Source organism: Schistocerca nitens, chromosome 5 (genome assembly GCF_023898315.1).
Source record: "Schistocerca nitens isolate TAMUIC-IGC-003100 chromosome 5, iqSchNite1.1, whole genome shotgun sequence".
NCBI classification, from domain to species: Eukaryota; Metazoa; Arthropoda; class Insecta; order Orthoptera; family Acrididae; genus Schistocerca; species Schistocerca nitens.
Genome location: NC_064618.1, coordinates 519,285,189 through 519,307,566, shown reverse-complemented (window position 1 = coordinate 519,307,566; position 22,378 = coordinate 519,285,189). Strand labels below are relative to the sequence as shown.

General features: G+C 41.9%; 1 protein-coding gene across 6 annotated transcripts in view; it reads left to right on the top strand.

The window, feature by feature from the left end:
* LOC126260180 (laminin subunit gamma-1-like) overlaps nt 1-22,378 on the top strand; it is a 389,608-nt gene that overhangs the window by 336,744 nt on the left and 30,486 nt on the right. For 5 of the 6 annotated variants that reach the window (XM_049957448.1, XM_049957449.1, XM_049957447.1 and 2 more), the window contains 2 exons: nt 1,337-1,495; nt 21,529-21,646. In XM_049957448.1, the coding sequence (XP_049813405.1) occupies nt 1,337-1,495; nt 21,529-21,646 (277 nt within the window). Of the gene's footprint in view, nt 1-1,336; nt 1,496-11,066; nt 11,171-21,528; nt 21,647-22,378 lie in introns of those variants that run through there. The other variant, XM_049957450.1, reaches the window with a different exon arrangement.

Here is a 22,378-nt window from a genome sequence, read left to right as displayed (position 1 = left end):
ATGAAGGTTTATTCAGCACTTGCACATACAAGAACACAGAGCAAACTGCCTCCAGCCAGAACACATACAGTATATATACAGCTACAGAACATTCCAGTACAATGATTCTAAACATTTGTGGACACTTCTAGAATGTACGTGAACTGAATATAGAAATTAAAATTGTACAGTCCAGATGAGTTTTGAACTCACGACCCTCCATGCAGCAGTTTAGTATCATAACCACTACACCACAGTTCTACTCAGCTGCTTCTGTGACAATATCATGCTTGTTAGTAACAGGTGGTGAATAGCTATACCATATGGGACCACCTGGCTTTGAAGTGTAGAATTTATTGTCTCACATGTTTATGGCGTGGGCATCATCAAATATCTGCCGCCTTTCTCGACAATAGCACACCACATGTCCCGGTCATCCACAGGGTCACAAGAACATCAACACTGGATACAGAAAAAATGGAAAAGTTCACCTGGACTGATTTTTGAATACACACATGGGTATACATTGAGAACCGGATGAGGTGATGTATCCAGTTTTCCAGCAGGGCAACGTTTAGGCTGATGCCCGAGGTTTTCTTGTGTGGGAGCACTGCTGTCAGATGAGATTATGTCTACTACATTTGTTGTTATTTTTTCTGGGAAAAGAACAGGATTGTACTGTCCAATTGGTGCATCTATTTATTTGTCTTCAAAACTATGTGGGTGAGCTGCACTTTCAGCAAGACTGAGTCAGTCCATTGCTCCTGAACTGTGTTTGCACAGTTCAAGGAACAATCAACAGGTGAGGATACTTATATGGTACTCCATGTCACCTCACCAAAATGCCCTCAAGGAAACTTAAGATACACCAAAGCAAACACTGTGTGCATTGGACTCAGCTCTGACCAGTCTCCATGACCTGTGGGTGGTGACCGAGTGGTCACATATCTCAATGATCCCTTTTGGTGTTTCATATAGTACACACTATGATTGGCCACCACCATCACCAGCATGGTGATACTTCTAGAATGTGATACTTCTAGAATGTATCTGAACTGAATATGGAAATTAAAATTGTACAGTCCAGATGAGTTTTGAACTCAAAACCCTCCATGCAGCAGTTGCTTGACACACTGCTTGACTATTGTACCTAATTAGCTACTCCTTACTCCTGAGTGCAACCCTTACTCTGCATGTGAATGGTGACTTATTTTTATTTTTTATTTTCAATTAATGGAAAGTCTAGGCTGGAATAATCTTTTCAATATTAAGTATTTTAATGTTAATATTCACAAGATTATCATTACTTTCTAAATAAAAAAAATCAGACCAGTGTAATTCTGTCTAACATTTTCAGGGAATTGCAAAAATTAATCGAGAGTCGGGTGCTGCCAAAGTGGAAGCAATAAGACTTTTTGATGAAGCTTATGCATTTTCCAGCCGTGTACGAGCAACTAAAGCTGATTTAACAGCTATTGAATATGCTGGAAACTCAAACAGAAATAAGATTGTACAGGTAAATTACAACCATTTTCATAAGAAAAAGTGTTAAACATAATTCTTTTAATAAAAATAGAGAGAAGAATTTAGGAGGCATGGGGTGTGGAAGAAGGAAGAAGGGGGAGCGGGACAGGCAGTTGTAAATTAAAAATATACTTAGTCATTGTTGGTCATTTGTACATTAATTTGCCTGTGTGTTGTTCTGAATAGGCAGAAATTTTGTAAAAATAACTGCTCATAAATTATGTACTAATTGTTTACATTAGGGATCGAAATGCAGAAAACTGAAGTAGTTGATTGATTTTAACTCTTCAAGAACTGACATTCATTTATACCTTTACAAAAAATTAAAACCAGCAAAGATTTTGCAATCCTGTGTCTATATTATTTTATTATGATATCTATGCAGTAAGCTGTAATATTTAGTGGTGCACATTGAATTTACTATAGCTTCTACCAGGATTGGCTAACAACACCAAAATGTCAATACCTAGATGAAATTAAAAGCTGAAACTTATTTGCCCCTCTAGCTTAATGTAAATCCCTTTTACTATCTGCAAATATATTGTGTGGTATGTGATACTGCCAAGATCTGCAGTAATATTAATAAAGAGGAATGTAACAATTCCTGGCAGGTAGTGTGAAATGCTGCAGTGTGGCAGTAAGTATAATGCAACAAAATGACAGAAGACTTCATGACTGTAGTATGTTATGCATTATCACTAAACTGTATTATGTTTAAAAGATACACTTAGCATGGATCATTCCTGCATTATTGTGGTACATTCTCTAGGCACAACCTCTGAAGTATGTATCCATTTTGCTGATGCTAAATTGACTCTTTAAACAATAACAATTACAAATGCAATCAGCACATTCATTGTCAATGCCACTTCATTTATTTGCACTTGCTAACTTTACTTCTTCCATTTGAACACTTTGTCACAAAAGCTTTGGTATTACTTTGTTTTTTAATGGTTTTAATATGAATGGTATTGGGTACCAGAATTTCCATAAATAATAGTTTTACAATTATTCATGTACCTAGCATATTGTGGCAGAAACAGATGATACATGAATATTAACAATAAAGAAATTAGTTGTACTGAAATAGGTATGCACTGACTGTACAGTAAATGCTTGTTATCATCAATATGCAGTGCAAATCTGTGAATGGTATGAGCCAGCACATTCAATCTTAACAACAGTTAGGATTGGTAGCAGTAGTACACAAAGTAATTATAGTTACATTTGTGTTTTTTGCAAAGCTTTTCGTGTGTAATTCTACGTTGTTTATGTATTTTTTCACATTGTTTCCACCACCATCGATCCTTGTTTCCTCCATCTGCATCAGTACTGGAAAGTTTCCTTATTCATAACCAGAACCCAGTCTCACATGCTGTTCCTGCATTGTTATGGCTTATAGAATCCTCCTAAATGGCCTTACCACCAAATTACCCATCTCCAGCTGCCATCCTTCCTTCCACAATGACCTCTATCAGTTCAGATTCCGCAAACCCTTAGCCCCACTGAGTGAGGTGGTACAGCGGTTAGCACACTGGACTTGCAGTTAGGAGGACAACAGTTCAAACCTGCATCCAGCCATCCTGGTTTAGGTTTCCCTAGATTGCTTCAGCCAAATGCCGGCAAGGTTCCTTTGAAAGGACATGGCCAACTTCCTCCCCATCCTTCCCTAATCCAATGGGAATTGGATGGCTTCATCAGTACCTCTGCCCATATAAAACCTACTAACCATCAGCAATACCTCCATTTTGAAAGCTGTCACCCATTCCATACGAAGAAGTTCACCAGATCTGCAACAACCCATACCTCCCCCATGTCCTCTCATAGCTGCCAAACCCTGACTTGCAGACTACTAAATTTAACCCACCCTCCAAAACTCTCTCCCACCGATGGCCATCGCATCTGCAGTGACAAGTGTCCCTCTCAAAATACACCAAGGGTCTCGCTGAGGCCTTTACATACCATGATTCCCCCCTCCCCTCTCAACCTTGTACAAAAGCAGATCTCACATGCCTTATCTTCACAACCACCCACCACCTCTCATTGTCCCACCATCCAGCCACAGAGGAGCATTTCCCTCATGACTCACTTCCACCCAGGACTGGAGCAACTGAATTATATTCTCTGCCATGGTTTCAGCTACCTCTCATCATGCCCTGAAATGAGAAATGTCCTACCCACTATCCTTCGCACCCATCCCCACAGTCGTATTCTGCTGTCCACCAAACATACACAATATCCTTGTCCATTCCTATACAACCCCTGCTCCCAACCCCTTGCCTCATGACTCTATCCCTGTTGTAGACCTAAATGCAACACCTGTCCTATACATCCTCCCATCACCTACTCCAGTCCAGTCACAAACATCACCTATCCCATCAAAGGCAGGGCTACCTGTGAAATCAGCTAAGCTGTAACAACTGTGCTGCATTCTACATGGGCATGACAACCAACAAGCTGTCTGTGTGCATGAATAGTTGCTGAAAAACTGTGTCCAAAAAACAACTGGACCACCCTGTTGCTGAGCAAGCCCCCCAACATAATGTTCTCGATTTCAATGACTGCTTCACAGCCTATGCCATCTGGATCCTTCTCACCAATACCAGCTTTTCTGAATTACACAGGTGGGAACTTTCCCTGCAGTGTATCCCGCATTCCCGTAACCCTCCTGGCCTCAACCTTCATTAGTCATTGTCCTTATCTATCTAGCCCCTTCCCTGTCCCTATTCCAGCACTACACACCAACGCACCCAGTCTTTTACTTCTCTCCTTTTCTGATACCCCCTCCTCTCTCCCCTGCCCTTCGTCTGACCAACTGACTGCATCTATCTGCCCTACCTTCTCTCTGCCTTGTCTCTGCATGCTCTCCCAGCAGCACTTTACCATCCCCTACTCTTACCCGACATCCCTCCCCCTCCCCACCCCAGCCTCTTCCTTACCCCTACCCAGTTGCCTCTCCCATCATGCACTGCTGTTTGTAGTCTGGCTTCAGCTGCCAGAGATGGTAGTCATGTGTGTGTGAGTTGCATTTACATGGATGTGTGTGTGCCTGTTGTCTTCTTCTGACAAAGACCTTGTTGGCCTAAAGCTTATTTTGTGACAGCCTTTTAGTTGTACTTATCAGTGACTCAGCATCTCCACTATATGGTGAGCAGCAACTATCTTTTCATAATACTAATACAGTCCATCCTGGATATCCCATTGTCTGAAAAAGAAGCAAAAGTCATCGTATAGAAAGTGTTGAGGTTGTCTGATCTTGACCAATAGCACTCAGACCCTTTTTTTTTTCTTTGGATAAGTTTGTACAATTAATATGCGCTTATGAAGCAAGGTGCAATAAATATCACTAATAAAAATAAACTAATCATTAATTAAAATGAAATAATAGCACTAAAATTCCACAGTGTAAAAGGTAGGGACTAACTGTGTACAAATACACTGTGAAATAACAAAACCACTTAGTCAGTAGATCACATGAACTTTAAAGGACTCTGGCTTCAGGATAATCTTGGATAGGATACACACATTGAAAATGTCTCCAAATAGTTCAATGTAACATTTTAACTAAAGGGAGTGCTCGAAAATTGCTGTCACGGAAAATACCTAGAACAAATATTTTTCTTTCTTTTCATTCTATATTAAATATGGTGTTAATTTTAGAGAAACACAGCATGCAGTTAAAGCTTTTTCAGATGCGAGAAAGTTAAATTAGTAAATACTAATATAAAGTTTTAAAATCATATTGACGGGCATATTTAACCTCCCACTGCTTCTACAGCATAGAGAAATTCCTCAGGAAGTAATCCATGTAGATATCTATGGAATCTATAAATTTCCTAATTTTTATTGTAACTGTTATAACTTCAAGTTGAAAAAATATATTTCAAGGACGACGCAATACATGAAAGTCACAGATCAAGTAAAGAAAGTAAGACATGTGTACACTTTAACAGTTAAATCATAACTGAGTCCGAGTGTAGCGGCCGCTGGCTGGCTGTCCGCTTAGTTGGTGCTGCTGCTGCATCGCTGGCAGACAGCGCCGCATGTAGAGGACACGCGTAACTGCGTGACGGAAATTTGAAAGATCGGCGAGTCACAACACTTTTCCCCCCTTTGAAGTTTTTGCACAGATCTTGATGGAGGTGGCCTGTAGATTGCTAACATCCATAGGTGTTGTTTGACTGGCCGTAAAGTCTCGAGGAGGAGGCTTCCCGTACGGACGAAAGTGTTCCCGATGATAACGCGTCGAGATGACAGGAGACGTGGGGGTCGAATCTGCTGGGGCCCCGGTCACCAATATGCCCATTGTGGCAAGTCCTGTTGTTCTAACAGGAGACAGGGGCGATGTGTCTGTGTCTGTAGGAGAAGGAGGCGAGTAGAGTTGCTCCGACAGATGATGGTCATCTGGTTCCTGCATAGGCACGTCTCCTGGTGTCGTCAATTCTTGTGCTGGCACCGATATGATGGTGAGAGGACTGCGTGAAGAGTATTGAGAGATTCCTGGATCCCGAGCATCAGGTAGAGCCAAAGGTGGTGTAGCGGCATCTGGAACAGGCGTTGCCGAAGCTGGTCCCAATGACGCACTGCAACACCCGTGTCCGGTCCGTCTGGATTTCATACAGGCATCAGCCCACGGTGTCGTAAGATGTGGCCAGGACTCCATTTTGGCCACCTGCCATATCCCCGTACCCATACAAGGTCATCGGCGGTGAACTGGCCAAGCGAAGGCACCTGCGGCCGTGAGGTGGAAGGCCACAGAACATGAAGTAGCGTGTGGGGCTGTCGGCCGTGTAAGAGCTCAGCCGGGCTGTGGTTGCCAATGGGGGTGAAACAGTAAGAAGCCAGAAATTGGAGAAGCACATCATCAGCAGCAGAAGAAGTCAGGAGTTTCCTTATCTGAGCCTTAAATGTGCGGACCAGTCGTTCAGCCTCACCATTTGACTGTGGATGGAATGGAGGGGCCATGATATGCATGACGCTGTAATGGGCACAAAAGTCTGCAAAATCGGAAGAGGCAAATTGCAGACCATTATCAGTAACAAGAGTAGAGGGAAGGCCTTCCAAAGAGAAAATATGAGCTAGAGCATTGGTGGTTGCCGCGATGGTAGGCGACGTGCAACGGACAATGAAAGGAAAGTTAGAGTAGGCGTCAGTAACGAGAAGCCAATAAGTAGCTGAAAAAGGTCCCACGAAGTCAGCATGAATATGCTCCCAGGGCTTCTCAGGCGAAGGCCACGGTGACAAAGATGACTTCGGGGCGGTGGCCTGTGACGCACAAGGGCCACAGGCAGCGACCATATGTGCGATTTCAGAGTCGATGCTGGGCCAGTACGCATGACAGCGTGCCAGAGATTTTGTGCAAGAGACACCCCAGTGCCCTTGGTGAAGGAGGCGCAAGACCGAAGCACACAAAGACGCATGTACCACAACACGCGGTGAAGCATTTTCGGTGGAAAGGAGGATAACACCATCCCTAGCTGTGAGGCAGTAACGCAAAGCGTAGTAGTTCTACAACGGATCAGAAGTCTTAGCGGACAGAAGATCTGGCCAACCCTTCTGAATACAGTGTAAAAACCTGGGAGAGGGTAGTGTCAGAACCCGTAGCAGCCGCCAGTCGGTCCCCGGTGATGGGGAACCCGTCCACAACCCGCTGCTCGGCAACATCCAGGTGGAAACATAAAAGTTCGCCCCTATTGAATGCCAGATCAGGACCCATGGGAAGGTGAGACAGTGTATCAGCATTTGCATGTCGAGCTGTCAGCCAGAAATGAATCTCATAATTGAAATGAGACAAGTAAATAGCCCAACGCTGGAGGCAGTGTGCAACCTTGTTGGGAAGTGACGTTGATGGATGAAACAAGGAAACAAGTGGTTTGTGATCCGTAACAAGATGAAATTTGGATCCATAGAGAAAAACACCAAACTTATGAAGAGCATAAATAATGGCCAAAGCTTCTTTTTCAATTTGAGAATACTTTAATTGGGCATCCGTGAGCATTTTAGAGGCATAAGCAATGGGTTGTTCAGAACCGTCAGAAAAATGGTGCGAAAGGACTGCACCAACCCTGTATTGAGAGGCGTCCATGGCAAGAACAAGATGTTGGCCAGGTTGATAAGTAGCCAGGCATGGGGCCTGTTTCAGCATAGTCTTCAATTTCTGGAAAGCCACATCGCATGACGCGGACCAGTGAAAAGGCAAGTTTTTATGCAACAGGCGATGCAACGGCCGAGCCACTGAAGCAGCAGATGGTAGAAACCTGTGATAGTATGCTATTTTCCCCAAGAAGGCCTGCAATTCCTTAACAGATGTAGGGTGAGGAAGGGCATCGAGCGCAGTGACAGTTTGCTGAAGCAGACGAATACCATCCCGAGAGAGTTGAAACCCCAAGTACGTGATAGATGCCTGAAAAAATTTTGATTTCTGAAGATTACACTTAAGACCGGCAGTCTGTAAGACACGAAAAAGTGTGCAGAAATTCTGAAGATGCTCTTCAGTGGTGGAGCCAGTGACAACAATGTCGTCCATGTAATTTATACACCCAGGGACAGTGAGCAATAATTGTTCCAAGAAAAGAAAGAGAGCACGGGAGCTGGCAACCCCGAATGGCAATTGTTGGTATTGATAGAAGCCAAAAGGCGTGTTAAGGACTAGAAACTGCCGGGAAGCAGCGTCAAGAGGAAGTTGATGATAAGCTTCTGACAGGTCAAGTTTAGAAAAATACTGGCCTCCAGCAAGTTTAGTGAACAATTCTTCAGGTCGAGGCATAGGGTAAGTGTCGCTAAGGCATTGAGCATTTACAGTGGCTTTGAAATTGCCACAGAGATTAATATCACCATTTGGTTTAGCAACGACAATGACAGGAGAGGACCACTCACTGGAAGTGACAGGAAGTAAGACCCCTGAAGCCGTGAGACAATCCAGCTCCCGTTTGACCTGATCACATAGGGCCACAGGAATGGGCCGAGCCCGAAAAAACTTAGGCCGAGTAGTGGGTTTGAGAGTGATATGAGCTTCAAAGTCGTTTGCACGGCCTAACCCAGGAGAAAAAAGGGACGAAAATGTTGTTGACAAGGAATCCAATTGAGCATAAGGAATAGCATCAGAGACAATATTGACAGAGTCATCTATGGAGAACCCAAAAACACGAAAGGCATCGAAACCAAAAAGATTCTCCGCGTTACTTTGATCAACCAAGAATATGGGAACAGTGCGAACGGCAGATTTGTAAGATACCTCAGCATCAAATTGTCCCAAGAGAGAAATCTTCTGTTTATTGTAAGTCCATAATTGCCTAGTGACAGGTGGCAGGATTGGAGAACCCAACTGAAGATACGTCTGAGAATTGATGATAGTGGCAGCAGAACTCATATCCACCTGCATGCAAACATCCTGACCAAGTATTTGGACAGTGAGGAATAACTTCCCTGAAAGGGAAGAAGTACAATTGACAGACAACATAGAATCAGAATCAGCGCCATGTTCATGAACTTCATGTATGCGGTCGGATTTGCAAACGGATGACACATGACACTTTTTTTTGCATTTGTGACACACGGCCCAATGTTGAGGACAATCCCTTCGTGAATGTTTCAGAAAACACCGTGGACATGAAGGAAGTTGCCATGGGTTTTGCTGCAGTTTCTTAGAGGTTTGTTTATGGTTAGGCCGAGGCTGCCCTTGGGACCATACTGCAGCCGCATCGGCTGGCGGGGACACGCCACATGCTTCGTCAACAGCGCACAGAGGTTGTATTTCCCCGACGTCACCCCACGCTTCAATTTGCACTCCAGCGGTGCAAGAAATTTCAAAAGACTGAGCGATTGGTAGGACTTCATCTAGAGTCAGATTTGCCAACTGAAGGGCATGTTGCCTAACTTCTTTGTCGGGCACCGACTGGATAATAGCATCCCGTACCATGGAATCGGCGTAGGATTCTTTGTGAGCTTCAGTAACAAATTGACACTTTCTACTGAGGCTGTGAAGTTCAGAAGCCCAAGCGCGATAGGATTGATTCGGTTGTTTTTGACAACGATAAAAGGCAACACGAGAGGCTACCACATGCGTATGCTTTTGAAAATAGACGGACAGAAGTGAGCACATTTCAGCAAAGGACAAAGATGCAGGATCTTTCAAAGGAGCCAATTGTGACAACAACCGATACATTTGAGGTGAAATCCACGAAAGGAACATAGACTTACATGTTTGTTCGTCCACAACATGAAATGCCAAGAAGTGCTGTCGAAGACGTTTTTTGTAATCAGACCAGTCTTCCGCTGTCTCTTCGTAAGGAAGAAAAGGAGGTAGAGACAATGACGAGAGACGCCCCGCATTGGATGCCAAAATGAAATCACGAATTGCATTTGTGAGAAGCGTTTGCTGTTCTATGAGACCTTGCAATAGTTGCTCTAAAGTAGCCATGGAAACACGTAGGTCAACGAATAAAAAGAAAAATTCACTACCTCATCGCCAGTTGTTATAACTTCAAGTTGAACAAATATATTTCTAGGATGACGTAATACATGAAAGTCACAGATCAAGTAAACAAAGTAAGACATGTGTAGACTTTAACAGTCAAATCATAACTGAGTCCAAGTCTAGCGGCCGCTGGCTGTCTGGCCGCTTAGGTGGCGCTGCTACTGCATGGCTGGCAGACAGCGCCACATGTAGAGGACGTGCGTGACTGTACGGCGGCACTTTGAAAGATTGGTGAGGCACAACAGTAACCTTCAGAATTTTCTAGGTGCCAATTTTGTAATGACTATAAATTTAGGAGTGGTACTAAATAAATTTAATTTTATTGACATAAAAGCTGCTACTCCCGTCTGGAGCTTATGTGCATATAAATAACTTATAGAAAATAATCTAACATTATGTACTGAAATTGTAAACTGTTGTATTTATGCAGTTGCAAAATACTGTATGTACCCCTACTATCATCAAAAAATGTGTGTCCCTCTTATCACTTCACAACTGACTTGTTCCATAGCTGACTGTACCGTGTACATGAAATGATGAAAGAGTATCAAGAAAATACGAAACAAAGCTGATGGCTGGTGACTTTTCCATATGACATGTCTCCTTCATAATCAAAGATAACATTAATAGCTCAGCTATCCAAAGAGTGTTTAATAAGGATATCAGCTTTGAAATTACACTTAGCATGATGTGTAGAAGTAAAAATTCTGAAAAATGATGGAGTAGAATACACATATGTAATGACTATGACAATTTCTTGGACTATGTAATACATGTCAGTAGGTGATTATGGGAAAAAGATGGTTCAGTTTTGTTTAATCATGTGCTCTCTGCTGGATAGCATGATGTTATTTGTATTGAAAACTTTCTGAACTATTTATTCGGCAGAATTAATTTTTGCATTTACAGCATGTTTTGCAGGTTTGCAATTATGAACATGAGAATTAGTGCTTATTGCTAAGAAGCAGTAAAGGGAAAGAGAGATGAAAGTAAATTGTATGAGCTATCTAACAAGTTACTTTAAGCCCCATGTTGTCCATAACAGTCTCCATAAGGCAATCTTGTCACAAATAATATAATTTTGCAGGAAATACCTGGGGAACCTGTGAGGGATAGAGAATGCAAAGCAATTTTCCAGTTATGAGGTGGGCTGAAGGAGAGAACAAGTCAACTGATATGATTTACAAGCAGTCTAAAGAAGTGTTTAGGTATGTCTTATAAACTGTTAATGCCAAAGTAAATGATTACATAGAGAGAGAGAGATGAAAGCAGTATGTGGACAGAATGTGAGGTGAAAAACTACCGAAACAAATGGTTAATAAGAATCCTAAAGGACAAAGACACTTAGGTAGACCAAGAAAATAAAGGTAATAAACTTTGTAAAACTGGTACATGCAGATGTTTAATCCCTGTTACATTACACTATGATGATATATTACGAATTGAAATAAAACTCATGCTTTGCAGATAGGATTAGACTGGTAAGGTTGCAGATGGGTGGATGTGTCTATTTCAAGAATATGACTGCTTCTGAACTTAATCATTTTCATTGATTCTGAACTGCTGCAATGAAATGGGAGGTTTATAAGATCATCGGCCAAGAGTGTCAGTCCTGCTACACTGGACAGGCTGGGAGTACTAGGCTCAGAAAACACCATTGAAACTGGAGAGAAAAGAAGCCAGATTCGTCTTTCGTTGAACATAACTTAAACAAAAATTATGAATAATAATAGATATAGGCATCCTACACTTAGAGGGAAAAAGGTGCAAAGCTCACTCAGTTTAAAAATTAACATTTACTATTGTGTGAGCAGACTCAGACCCATTATTAACCTCTATCAGACAATGTTACAACCTCAACTTAGGTGAAAAACCTTGGTGCCTTAATTCATAAACAGATAATGACACAAATTCCTATTCCTGTGCATGAAGCTCTACTCCAGTGTATGTTTATTCATAGTTATTGAATATGCTGTCCTAATGAATTTTGTAAAATACCCATGTAACTGTGTCAAAAAATGTTATCATGCACTGAGAAATCCTTATAATTATTCAGTGAGAAAAAGCTTGAAATAATATAGTCTAATGTGAGATGCACAGCAGAATTATTCATTTGATGAGATGTGAAAGTTTTAAAGAAAGTGTATCTCCCCTCAATAACTGTAGGAAGGCAAGACGAACAAGCCAACATAAATCTTATTATGAGCCACACTGAAATGCACTGAAAATTCATCCATCAATATAAGTTTGAGGGAATTTGCAGGAGCAGTTAATGTTCCTTCAAGGGCTACAAGAGAAGGACAGTAGTACATGAAATGTGATACTGTGAGAAAGATAAGATATAATAAGAAAAAAATGAAGTTTAGTAAATGCAAAAGGCATAATCAATGTACAATGAAATAAGAAAGGTGAGAAAAATGTTGAATGCTAGTGTACAAATGCCAGGAATTAGTTTACAGAGTAATGGAGCATAGCTAAATATACTGATGAGCAAAGAGTGAGAGATCTTATTACACTATATGTAGAATGTAAATTTTACTAAGTCATCTCCAAATAAGAGGTCATCTCAGATGAAACAGAGACAGGCTGCTGTATCTAACAATGGAATACAATACCTACATGTGAGGAGCAAAATGCATCTCTGCACTATGACTACCAACTTAAAAAAAAGAAAAGAGCAGCAGACAGAGGTCAATGTAACACACTATATGATTGAAATTAGAGCATCATACCTACTTCACAAATCATATTTCTTGTTACAAACACAAACATTTAAAGTCTTTCACCTTCATACAAGTTTACAGCTTCAGATGAAGCCATGGGCTCAAAGTCCACAACAGAATACCTCAGCACAGCTTCTACATTGTTATTGTTTAGGAAGTTAGATGATTATATTGGACATCTTAAAATGTCCCTTCATTGTGGTCACAAAAAGAACAAAACGTTCAGCTTGACTGTTTTCTTTTTGCATTGCATGTCAAAAGCACAACTCTGACTCAGGTTGGACTTTGAGAGTTGTTTCCTGCTACAAAATGTCTCTTACTGATTTTTGTAATAAAAACTACATATGTCAAGCTATATCATAATACACTGTGGTGATGCACTACTATGTGTCTGTGCTCACCACTCTCCTGCTCTAGCAGACAATCTTGCACTATAACAGATGATGTGTTGCCCAGGAAAACTGCACTGTGAACTGTATGCATCTGAGGACAAGAATTTTCTGTACCATGTGCCACTTTGACAGTCTGCATGTGGTTTTTCCATAAAGCATGCTACGGGGAATGTCCCCAACTCTCAACTCTTCCCAAATCAGTGCAGAGCTGTCCACATGACAAGTGCAGTGATTGATGTTCCTTTGGTGTTCAGTTTATGTTCATGTTACTTCATTATCAGAACTTAACAGCTTGATGCAGTGCTCCCAGATAAGAGCATGACCCTTGAAGACATCATTGATGAGTTGGTTGTGCGTGTCTGTAAAACTAGCATCACTGCAAGTTTCTGTGATGCCCGTGGAGAACTAGTAGGTGAGATTGGTGCCATACTCCAGGGCAACATTATTTAGCAACTGCCTCACAGATTTGCGTCCTGAGTGTGTAGTATCCCCATCACAGAGCTTGTTAAATTATAGCAAGTGTGGCAAGATCCACCTCTCTTTGTGAGCTACCTGCATACCATTGTGGTTGCTAGAGACTGAAATCCCCAACTGCGTTAGATTAGCTTCGTTTATGGGACCTCAAGTTCATTTATTTGTATTTTTTATTTGCCTTTGTCACTGTGTTAGATTAGCTTCACTTTTGGCACCTCAAGTTGGCTAATTTGTATTTTGCTTTGATCACCATTTTAGATTAGATACACTCAAAGTACCTAAAAGTTCACTTTTTTAATTTGCATATTTCCTTGATCACTGTGTTTGATTGGCCCCTTTTTCCTATATGTTAAACACATTAACGATGTTCCTCTTGGTGTCTTAAAATACTGTGTAAACTGATACCGCCTCCTGGTGCAACCCCATCTGACTGCCCAGCTCATGAACGCTACTGATTCCAGCCAGTCTGCCCTAGGTTTCATCCTTTGATGACAGGTTCCTGGCAGTTGCTGGCATTCTTTTCCATGAAGCTGTCTGAGCCACAGCAGAGCTAGGCGGTGTACATCTTTAAGCTTCTTCTTGTCTATGAGGCGGCCAACTACTTCCACCCCTTGGTGGAAGGACACCCCTTCATGATCTTGACTGACCACCACCCGCTTATGACAGGGTTTTGTCAAAAGGAAGGCACTTAGAATTCCCCTAGGCAGTTCTTTCATCAGGAGTAAATAGGTCAGTTCACAACCAACATATATCACATGGCAGGCATCGATAATATCATCACCGACTGCCTCAGCTGCTCCTGCGCTCTCACTGCCCCACTCAACTACACTGGTATGGCTGCCACTAAGGCAGCCATTCCTGAGCTGCTAAGACTGCGGAGAGGTCAAATGCTGGCCTCAACCTCCAACGGCACACAGTTCCTGATACAAACGTAAATGTTGGGTGGCAACTTTTGCGTGACTTCCAGCCACCCAGCCAACTCCACAGAGTGTATCTGCACCTGCACCCCCCCCCCCCCCCACCCCAAGCCCTCAAGACTTAAACAAGGTGGCATTCAAACACTTCAAAGACCTGTCACATCCTGGCACCTGTGCATCTGTGGCCCTCATGTTGGAGCATTTCATCTGGCCCAACATTCAATGGGACTATACTGATTGGGCTCACACCTGCCTCTCATGCAGCACTTGTTCCAGTGGACCATCGTTATTCCCATGTACATAACTGACATTGTAGGCCCCCTTCCAATGCCAAACAACCACCAGAACATCCTCACCATCATCAAGAGGTACAATCTGTGACCAGAAGCCATGTTACTGCCTGACATCATGATGGATACAGTGGCAAAGGCTTTCATGGTCAATTGGGTCTTGTATTTTGGATACCCCAGACACATGATGATGAAACACGGATGACAATTCACATCTTGCCTGTTTAAACAAAACCTGTGGTAGGCTCATCCATTTTATTACTAGTTACCTCCCTGTGACTAATGGTGTGGTGGAGAGACTCTGCATGATCCTAAAAGCCATCCTTGCATGCAAACCATAACTTGGTCTGGCACCGTGCCTCTAGTTCTGCTAGCATTGTGGGTGGCCCACGAAACGAACTTGCGTGTGTCCAAAGTGGAAGTTGTCTATGGGCAACTGCTCACTGTCCCAGGCAACTTCATCAGGCTGCAACCCCTGCTGGTCACCACCTGCAACCCAGCCTATGTGTAATAATTACATGACACACATATGCCCGGTGCCCCAACAATGCCTTGGTGAGCACAAACACTTTGTGAATCAGTACCTCTCCATCTGCATGCATGTCGTGCCCTGGATGGACACCAGCCAGTCACTGCTCTGCCAACAGTACTCAGGCCTGCACCTTGTCTTCAAGTGCAGGGAGAGGACCTTTTATATACATCTATGTCATGCTGCCACCACAGTAGCCATTGACTGATCGAAGCCGGCATAGACACTCAACATCCCAGCCCTTCCGCACCATCTGTCATTGAAATTGAGGTGATGGACACTGCCACCTTGGTGGGCAATATTTGGAAACTGAGAGTGGAGGCCACCCTGCCATCACACCATGCCCAGCAGAGCTGCCCCTGAAACCTGCCACCTCGCTCCTGCTGTTGGTCCTGTCCTCTGGTGCCTTATCTGAGTGAAGAGGCACCAACACCACATGATGACACTGAGGCACCTGTCACCAGTCCCATGATGCCATCACACACCTTCACCATGAAGTGTGACCCAGTGTAGTAACAAGAGGTGGTAGCAGTGAGTGTGTACAGTGTCGGTACAGGACAGCATGTGTTATGCTACCCATGCAGGATGCACTGTGCACCTTCCGCGAAGTGCGACTTGCCTAAGCACGAGCTTCTTCCCATCGCTCCACCAGGCCCCGCCCCCACACTGCAGCATACCCAACTATGCCCGCCTACCATGTGCATCACTGCCCCCCATCCCATTTGATCATGCAGTTGGATGTTACCACCATGCTGAGCTTGTGATGCGATGTCACAGAGGCCGCTATGTATCATGCAGTGCCTCCACCATCAGTGGCCCTTGCCCCACTGACACCATGCTTCCACAAGTGGCAGTTCAGTAATCAATATTGGGAGTGGCCACTGCATTCTGCAACCTGCTTTCTTCTTCTTGAAGAGGGGAGGGGGGAAGCAGAGGGGGGGGGGGCTATTGTGCAGTGATGCTCTACTACTTTTTCGTGCCCACCACCTGTCTGCTCGATTGATGATCTTGCACTGTAGCAAATGGCTCATTGCTCAGCAAAAACTGCATCACTGGCTGAATGCATCCGAGAAAAAGAGTTTTCTCTGCTACACACCTTTTTGCTGCAGCATTTGGGTTTTTTTCCTGAAACATGCTACAGGAAGCCTCCCCAACACCTGGACTCCCCCTGCTAATGCCAAGCTGTGCACACGAGAAATGCAACAATTTAATGTTCTTTTGTTGTTAAGTTTATGTTTAAGTTATTTCATCATCAGAACATACTGGCTTGTTGCAGATAGTTGCATGACCCATGAAGAGATAAATGATGAGTCAGTTTTGTGTGTCTGTTAAATGAACAGTGTTGCAGGCTCCCATGATGCCTATGGAAAATTGGAAGGCAAGGTTGATACCATACTTCAGGACAGCATTATTCACCACCTGCCTTGTGATCCCATGTCCTTAGCATAGAGTATAAACTTGATCAGTCCATGCCTATGTATAATGTGCACCAGTTACGGATAACATTGTTTTGCAATTGCGAGCCCAAGTCTATTGCTTCAGTTAACACAGTGATACGCTGTGTTGTCATACATCTAAGTGTGCAGCAGTAATACAAAGTAAATTGGGAGCTAGTTGACAAAAAAACTTATGATCCATGCAGGAAAATAAACCAGATTTCAAGCTAGCAGCAGTCCCAAAATGAGACAGTTATCTACAAGGTAATTAGCAATCAAATAAGCAGTTGGCAGTTATCTGATGCAACTGCACTGTTTAATGCTTTGAATGCATCATTATTGTGGTTTAATACTTATAACCCCCCCCCTTCCCCCCATGAACCATGGACCTTGCTGTTGGTGGGGGGGCTTGCGTGCGATACAGATAGCCGTGCTGTAGGTGCAACCACAATGGAGGGGTATCTGTTGAGAGGCCAGACAAACATGTGGTTCCTGAAGAGGGACAGCAGCCTTTTCAGGAGTTGCAAGGGCAACAGTGTGGATGATTGACTGATCTGGCCTTGTAACACTAACCAAAACGGCCGTGCTGTGCTGGTACTGCGAACGGTTGAAAGCAAGGGGAAACTACAGCCGTAATTTTTCCCGAGGGCATGCAGCTTTACTGTATGGTTAAATGATGATGGCGTCCTCTTGGATAAAATATTCTGGAGGTAAAATAGTCCCCCATTCAGATCTCTGGGCGCGGACCACTCAAGAGGATGTCGTTATCAGGAGAAAGAAAACTGGCGTTCTACGGATCGGAGCATGGAATGTCAGATCCCTAAATTGGGCAGGTAGGTTAGAAAATTTAAAAAGGGAAATAGATAGGTTAAAGTCAGATATAGTGGGATTTAGTGAAGTTTGGTGGAAGGAGGAACAAGACTTCTGGTCAGGTGACCACAGGGTTATAAACACCAAATCAAATAGGCGTAATGCAGGAGTAGGTCTAATAATGAATAGGAAAATAGGAATGCGGGTAAGCTACTACAAACAGCATACTGAACGCATTATTGTGGCCAAGATAGATACGAAGCCCATGCCTACTGCAGTAGTACAAGTTTATATGCCAACTAGCTCTGCAGATGACGAAGAAATTGAAGAAATGTATGATGAAATAAAAGAAATTATTCAGATTGTGAAGGGAGATGAAAATTTAATAGTCATCGGTGACTGGAATTCGGCAATAGGAAAAAGGAGAGAAGGAAACATAGTAGGCGAATATGGATTGGGGGTAAGAAATGAAAGAGGAAGCCACCTGGTAGAATTTTGCACAGAGCACAACTTAATCATAGCTAACACTTGGTTCAAGAATCATGAAAGAAGGTTGTATACATAGAAGAAGCCTGGAGATACTGACAGGTTTCAGATAGATTATATAATGGTAAGACAGAGATTTAGGAACCAGGTTTTAAATTGTAAGACATTTCCAGGGGCAGATGTGGATTCTGACCACAATCTATTGGTTATGACCTGTAGATTGAAACTGAAAAAACTGCAAAAAGGTGGGAATTTAAGGAGATGGGACCTGGATAAATTGAAAGAACCAGAGGTTGTACAGAGTTTCAGGGAGAGCATAAGGGAACAATTGACAGGAATGGGGGAAAGAAATACAGTAGAAGAAGAATGGGTAGCTTTGATGGATGAAGTAGTGAAGGCAGCAGAGGATCAAGTAGGTAAAAGGATGAGGGCTAGTAGAAATCCTTGGGTGACAGAAGAAATACTGAATTTAATTGATGAAAGGAGAAAATATAAAAAATGCAGTAAATGAAGCAGGCAAAAAGGAATACAAACGTCTCAAAAATGAGGTCAACAGGAAGTGCAAAATGGCTAAGCAGGCATGGCTAGAGGACAAATGTAAGGATGTAGAGGCTTATCTCACTAGGGTTAAGATAGATACAGCCTACACGAAAATTAAAGAGACCTTCAGAGAAAAGAGAACCACTTGTATGAATATCAAAAGCTCAGATGGAAACCCAGTTCTAAGCAAAGAAGGGAAAGCAGAAAGGTGGAAGGAGTATATAGAGGGTCTATACAAGGGCGATGTACTTGAGGACAATATTATGGAAATGGAAGAGGTTGTAGATGAAGATGAAATGGGAGATATAATACTGCGTGAAGAGTTTGACAGAGCACTGAAAGACCTGAGTCGAAACAAGGCCCCGAGAGTAGATAACATTCCATTAGAACTACTGACAGCCTTGGGAGAGCCAGTCCTGACGAAACTCTACCATCTGGTGAGCAAGATGTATGAGACAGGCAAAATACCCTCAGATTTCAAGAAGAATATAATAATTCCAATCCCAAAGAAAGCAGGTGTTGACAAATGTGAAAAATACCAAACTATCAGTTTAATAAGTCACGGCTGCAAAATACTAACGCGGATTCTTTACAGACGAATGGAAAAACTAGTAGCAGCCGACCTAGGGGAAGATCAGTTTGGATTCCGTAGAAATGTAGGGACACGTGAGGCAATACTGACCCTACGACTTATCATAGAAGCTAGATTAAGGAAAGGCAAACCTATGTTTCTAGCATTTGTAGACTTAGAGAAAGCTTTTGACGATGTTGACTGGAATACGCTCTTTCAAATTCTGAAGGTGGCACGGGTAAAATACAGGGAGTGAAAGGCTATTTACAATTTGTACTGAAACCAGATGGCAATTATAAGAGTCGAGGGACATGAAAGGGAAGCAGTGGTTGGGAAGGGAGTGAGACAGGGTTGTAGTCTCTTCCCGATGTTATTCAATCTGTATATTGAGCAAGCAGTGAAGGAAACAAAAGAAAAATTCGGAGTAGGTATTAAAATCCATGGAGAAGAAATAAAAACTTTGAGGTTTGCCGATGACATTGTAATTCTGTCAGAGACAGCAAAGGACTTGGAAGATCAGTTGAACGGAATGGACAGTGTCTTGAAAGGAGGGTATAGTATGAACATCAACAAAAGAAAACAAGGAATGGAATGTAGTCGAATTAAGTTGGGTGATGCTGAGGGAATTAGATTAGGAAATGAGACACTTGAAGTAGTAAAAGAATTTTGCTATTTGGGGAGCAAAATAACTGATGATGGTCGAAGTAGAGAGGATATAAAATGTAGACTGGCAATGGCAAGGAAAGTGTTTCTGAAGGAGAGAAATTTGTTAACATCGTGTATAGATTTAAGTGTCAGGAAGTCATTTCTGAAAGTATTTGTATGGAGTGTAGCCATGTATGGAAGTGAAACATGGACAATAAATAGTTTGTACAAGAAGAGAATACAAGCTTTCGAAATGTGGTGCTACAGAATAATGCTGAAGATTAGATGGGTAGATCACATAACTAATGAAGAAGTATTGAATAGGATTGGGGAGAAGAGAAGTTTGTGGCACAACCTAAGAGGAAGGGATCGATTGGTAGGATATGTTCTGCGGCATCAAGGGATCACCAATTTAGTATTGTAGGGCAGCGTGGAGGGTAAAAATCGTAGAGGGAGACCAAGAGATGAATACACTAAGCAGATTCAGAAGGATGTAGGTTGCAGTAGGTACTGGGAGATGAAGAAGCTTGCACAGGATAGAGTAGCATGGAGAGCTGCATCAAACCAGTCTTAGGACTGAAGACCACAACAACAATACTTGTATGGAGCAACGATGATATAATGACATTTTATTTTTTTTATTGTCTAATTAAACAGTGATTTAGCTCATTTAATGTAAGTTTATTTTATCATTTTTGAATTAAACTGAGATTAAACTGTGATTTTCATCATAAATGTTTCCTTGGTAAAAGAAAGACATCTATTCTTTACAAGTGTACAAAGTAAGCTATGTGCGTGCTTGCATTATGAGTAACAGCGTACCTGTTTGAAGCTTAAATTGTAGGGAGTGTGGCAAGATCCAACATCTTTTTGTGAACTATACATAAACTAATGCAGCATCATGCTTGCAGCTGTTAGAGACTGAAATCCCCAACTATGTTAGGCCAGCTTCGACCACCGAACCTCAAGTCCTTTTATCTGTATTTTGTATTTGCTTTAGTCACTGTTTTAGGTTAGTTTCACTTATAGTACCTCATCTTTGTTTATTTGTATTTTGCTTTGATCACTCTGTTAGGTTAGATGCACTCACAGTACTTCTAAGTTCATTTATTTCTATTTGCATATTTCCTTGGTCATCATGTTAGATAAGTCCCATTTATGACACCTTAAGAACATTAATGATGTTCCTCTTGTTGTCTTTAAAGATGTGTAAACTGATTACACTCCACACAGTCAGTGGGCACTCCTCGTGTGTATTCATAATGCGTTCTTGGTTAGTGGGATTACCGGGCCAACACAAATAAGCGTTTTTGTTCAGAGACATTTTTTTGGCAACTTACGTTTTTAAATGTGTTCTGCTATTCTGTAATTAATTGTACCTGTTAATGTTACAATAAAGGAACTGTTTTGTATTTAGACATCTTTTCGTTGCGTTGTTCTCATGCTTTACCCATCTGTTTTACCCTCCAGACTTAGCAAACCCATAGTATCCGCCTGTTGTGTTCAGTGAGCAACACAACTACCACAGTTCCTTTTTTCTCTTCTAGTTAATGTTACAAATGACACTCTGCCACCCTTTTCACCAATGACCAAAGATTTACATTTCTAAAGTGAAAATGTTTGTACACAGCATACCTTAATGCTGGATGCAAATGATTTAGGATAGCATGATAGAATTCAGTACTAAAATGAACTTGATGAAATTTATATTATTCTCAACTTTAATTGTGTTTCAGGTGAAAGGTGACATAGATCAGATGAGATACGATCAGGTGGAAACATTAAAAGTAGCACAGTGGTCTCTGCAACAGATAAGATCTATCACTGAAGAAATGACTAAGTTTTCTGAATTAGGTAATAGTAAATCTCATCCATCTAGATTACCATATCAGTGAATAGAACATTTACATCAGAATTTTTCTTAATGGAAGAATTTATCAATGAAACATGAACACTGATGTGTAGAAAAGTGAATAGTCAAAAAAAGAGATTAAAATGACTGCAGATGTAAAAGATTATCTTGGCCAAACATATTGTTAGTGTATAACATTGTTGTATTTCATTGCTGTACTACACATTTCACACTGTATTTCTGAGATATACTGAAGTTTTAGAGTCCATCCTTAGCACACTAGTGTAACAGGGGACACAAAGTAAGCTAAGTTGCAAAATCCATGCAATCGGTATGTTTATTTACATATACTTTATGTATCTAAGCTGACTCCCAGAATTTCCTTTGTTCTCAAGCAACATGATGTTTTGCATAAATTTGTTTCAAAAATTTAGGTACAAAAACTTGATGTTGAATTTATACATTTTCTGTGTTGATTTCATCAAAACTTATGTGGTTATCATGGTATATTGTGTAGTACTAAATTGTTAATTGTATATGTAAGTGGTGCTTATAGGGAATGTTATATGTTGTTATGGTCTTCAGTCCAGAGACTGGTTTGATGCAGCCCTCCATGCTCCTCTATCTTGTGCAAGCTTCTTGATCTCCAAGTAACAACTGCAACCCACTCCTTCTGAATCTGCTTAATGTATTCATCTCTTGGTCTCCCTCTACAATTTTTACCCTACACGCCG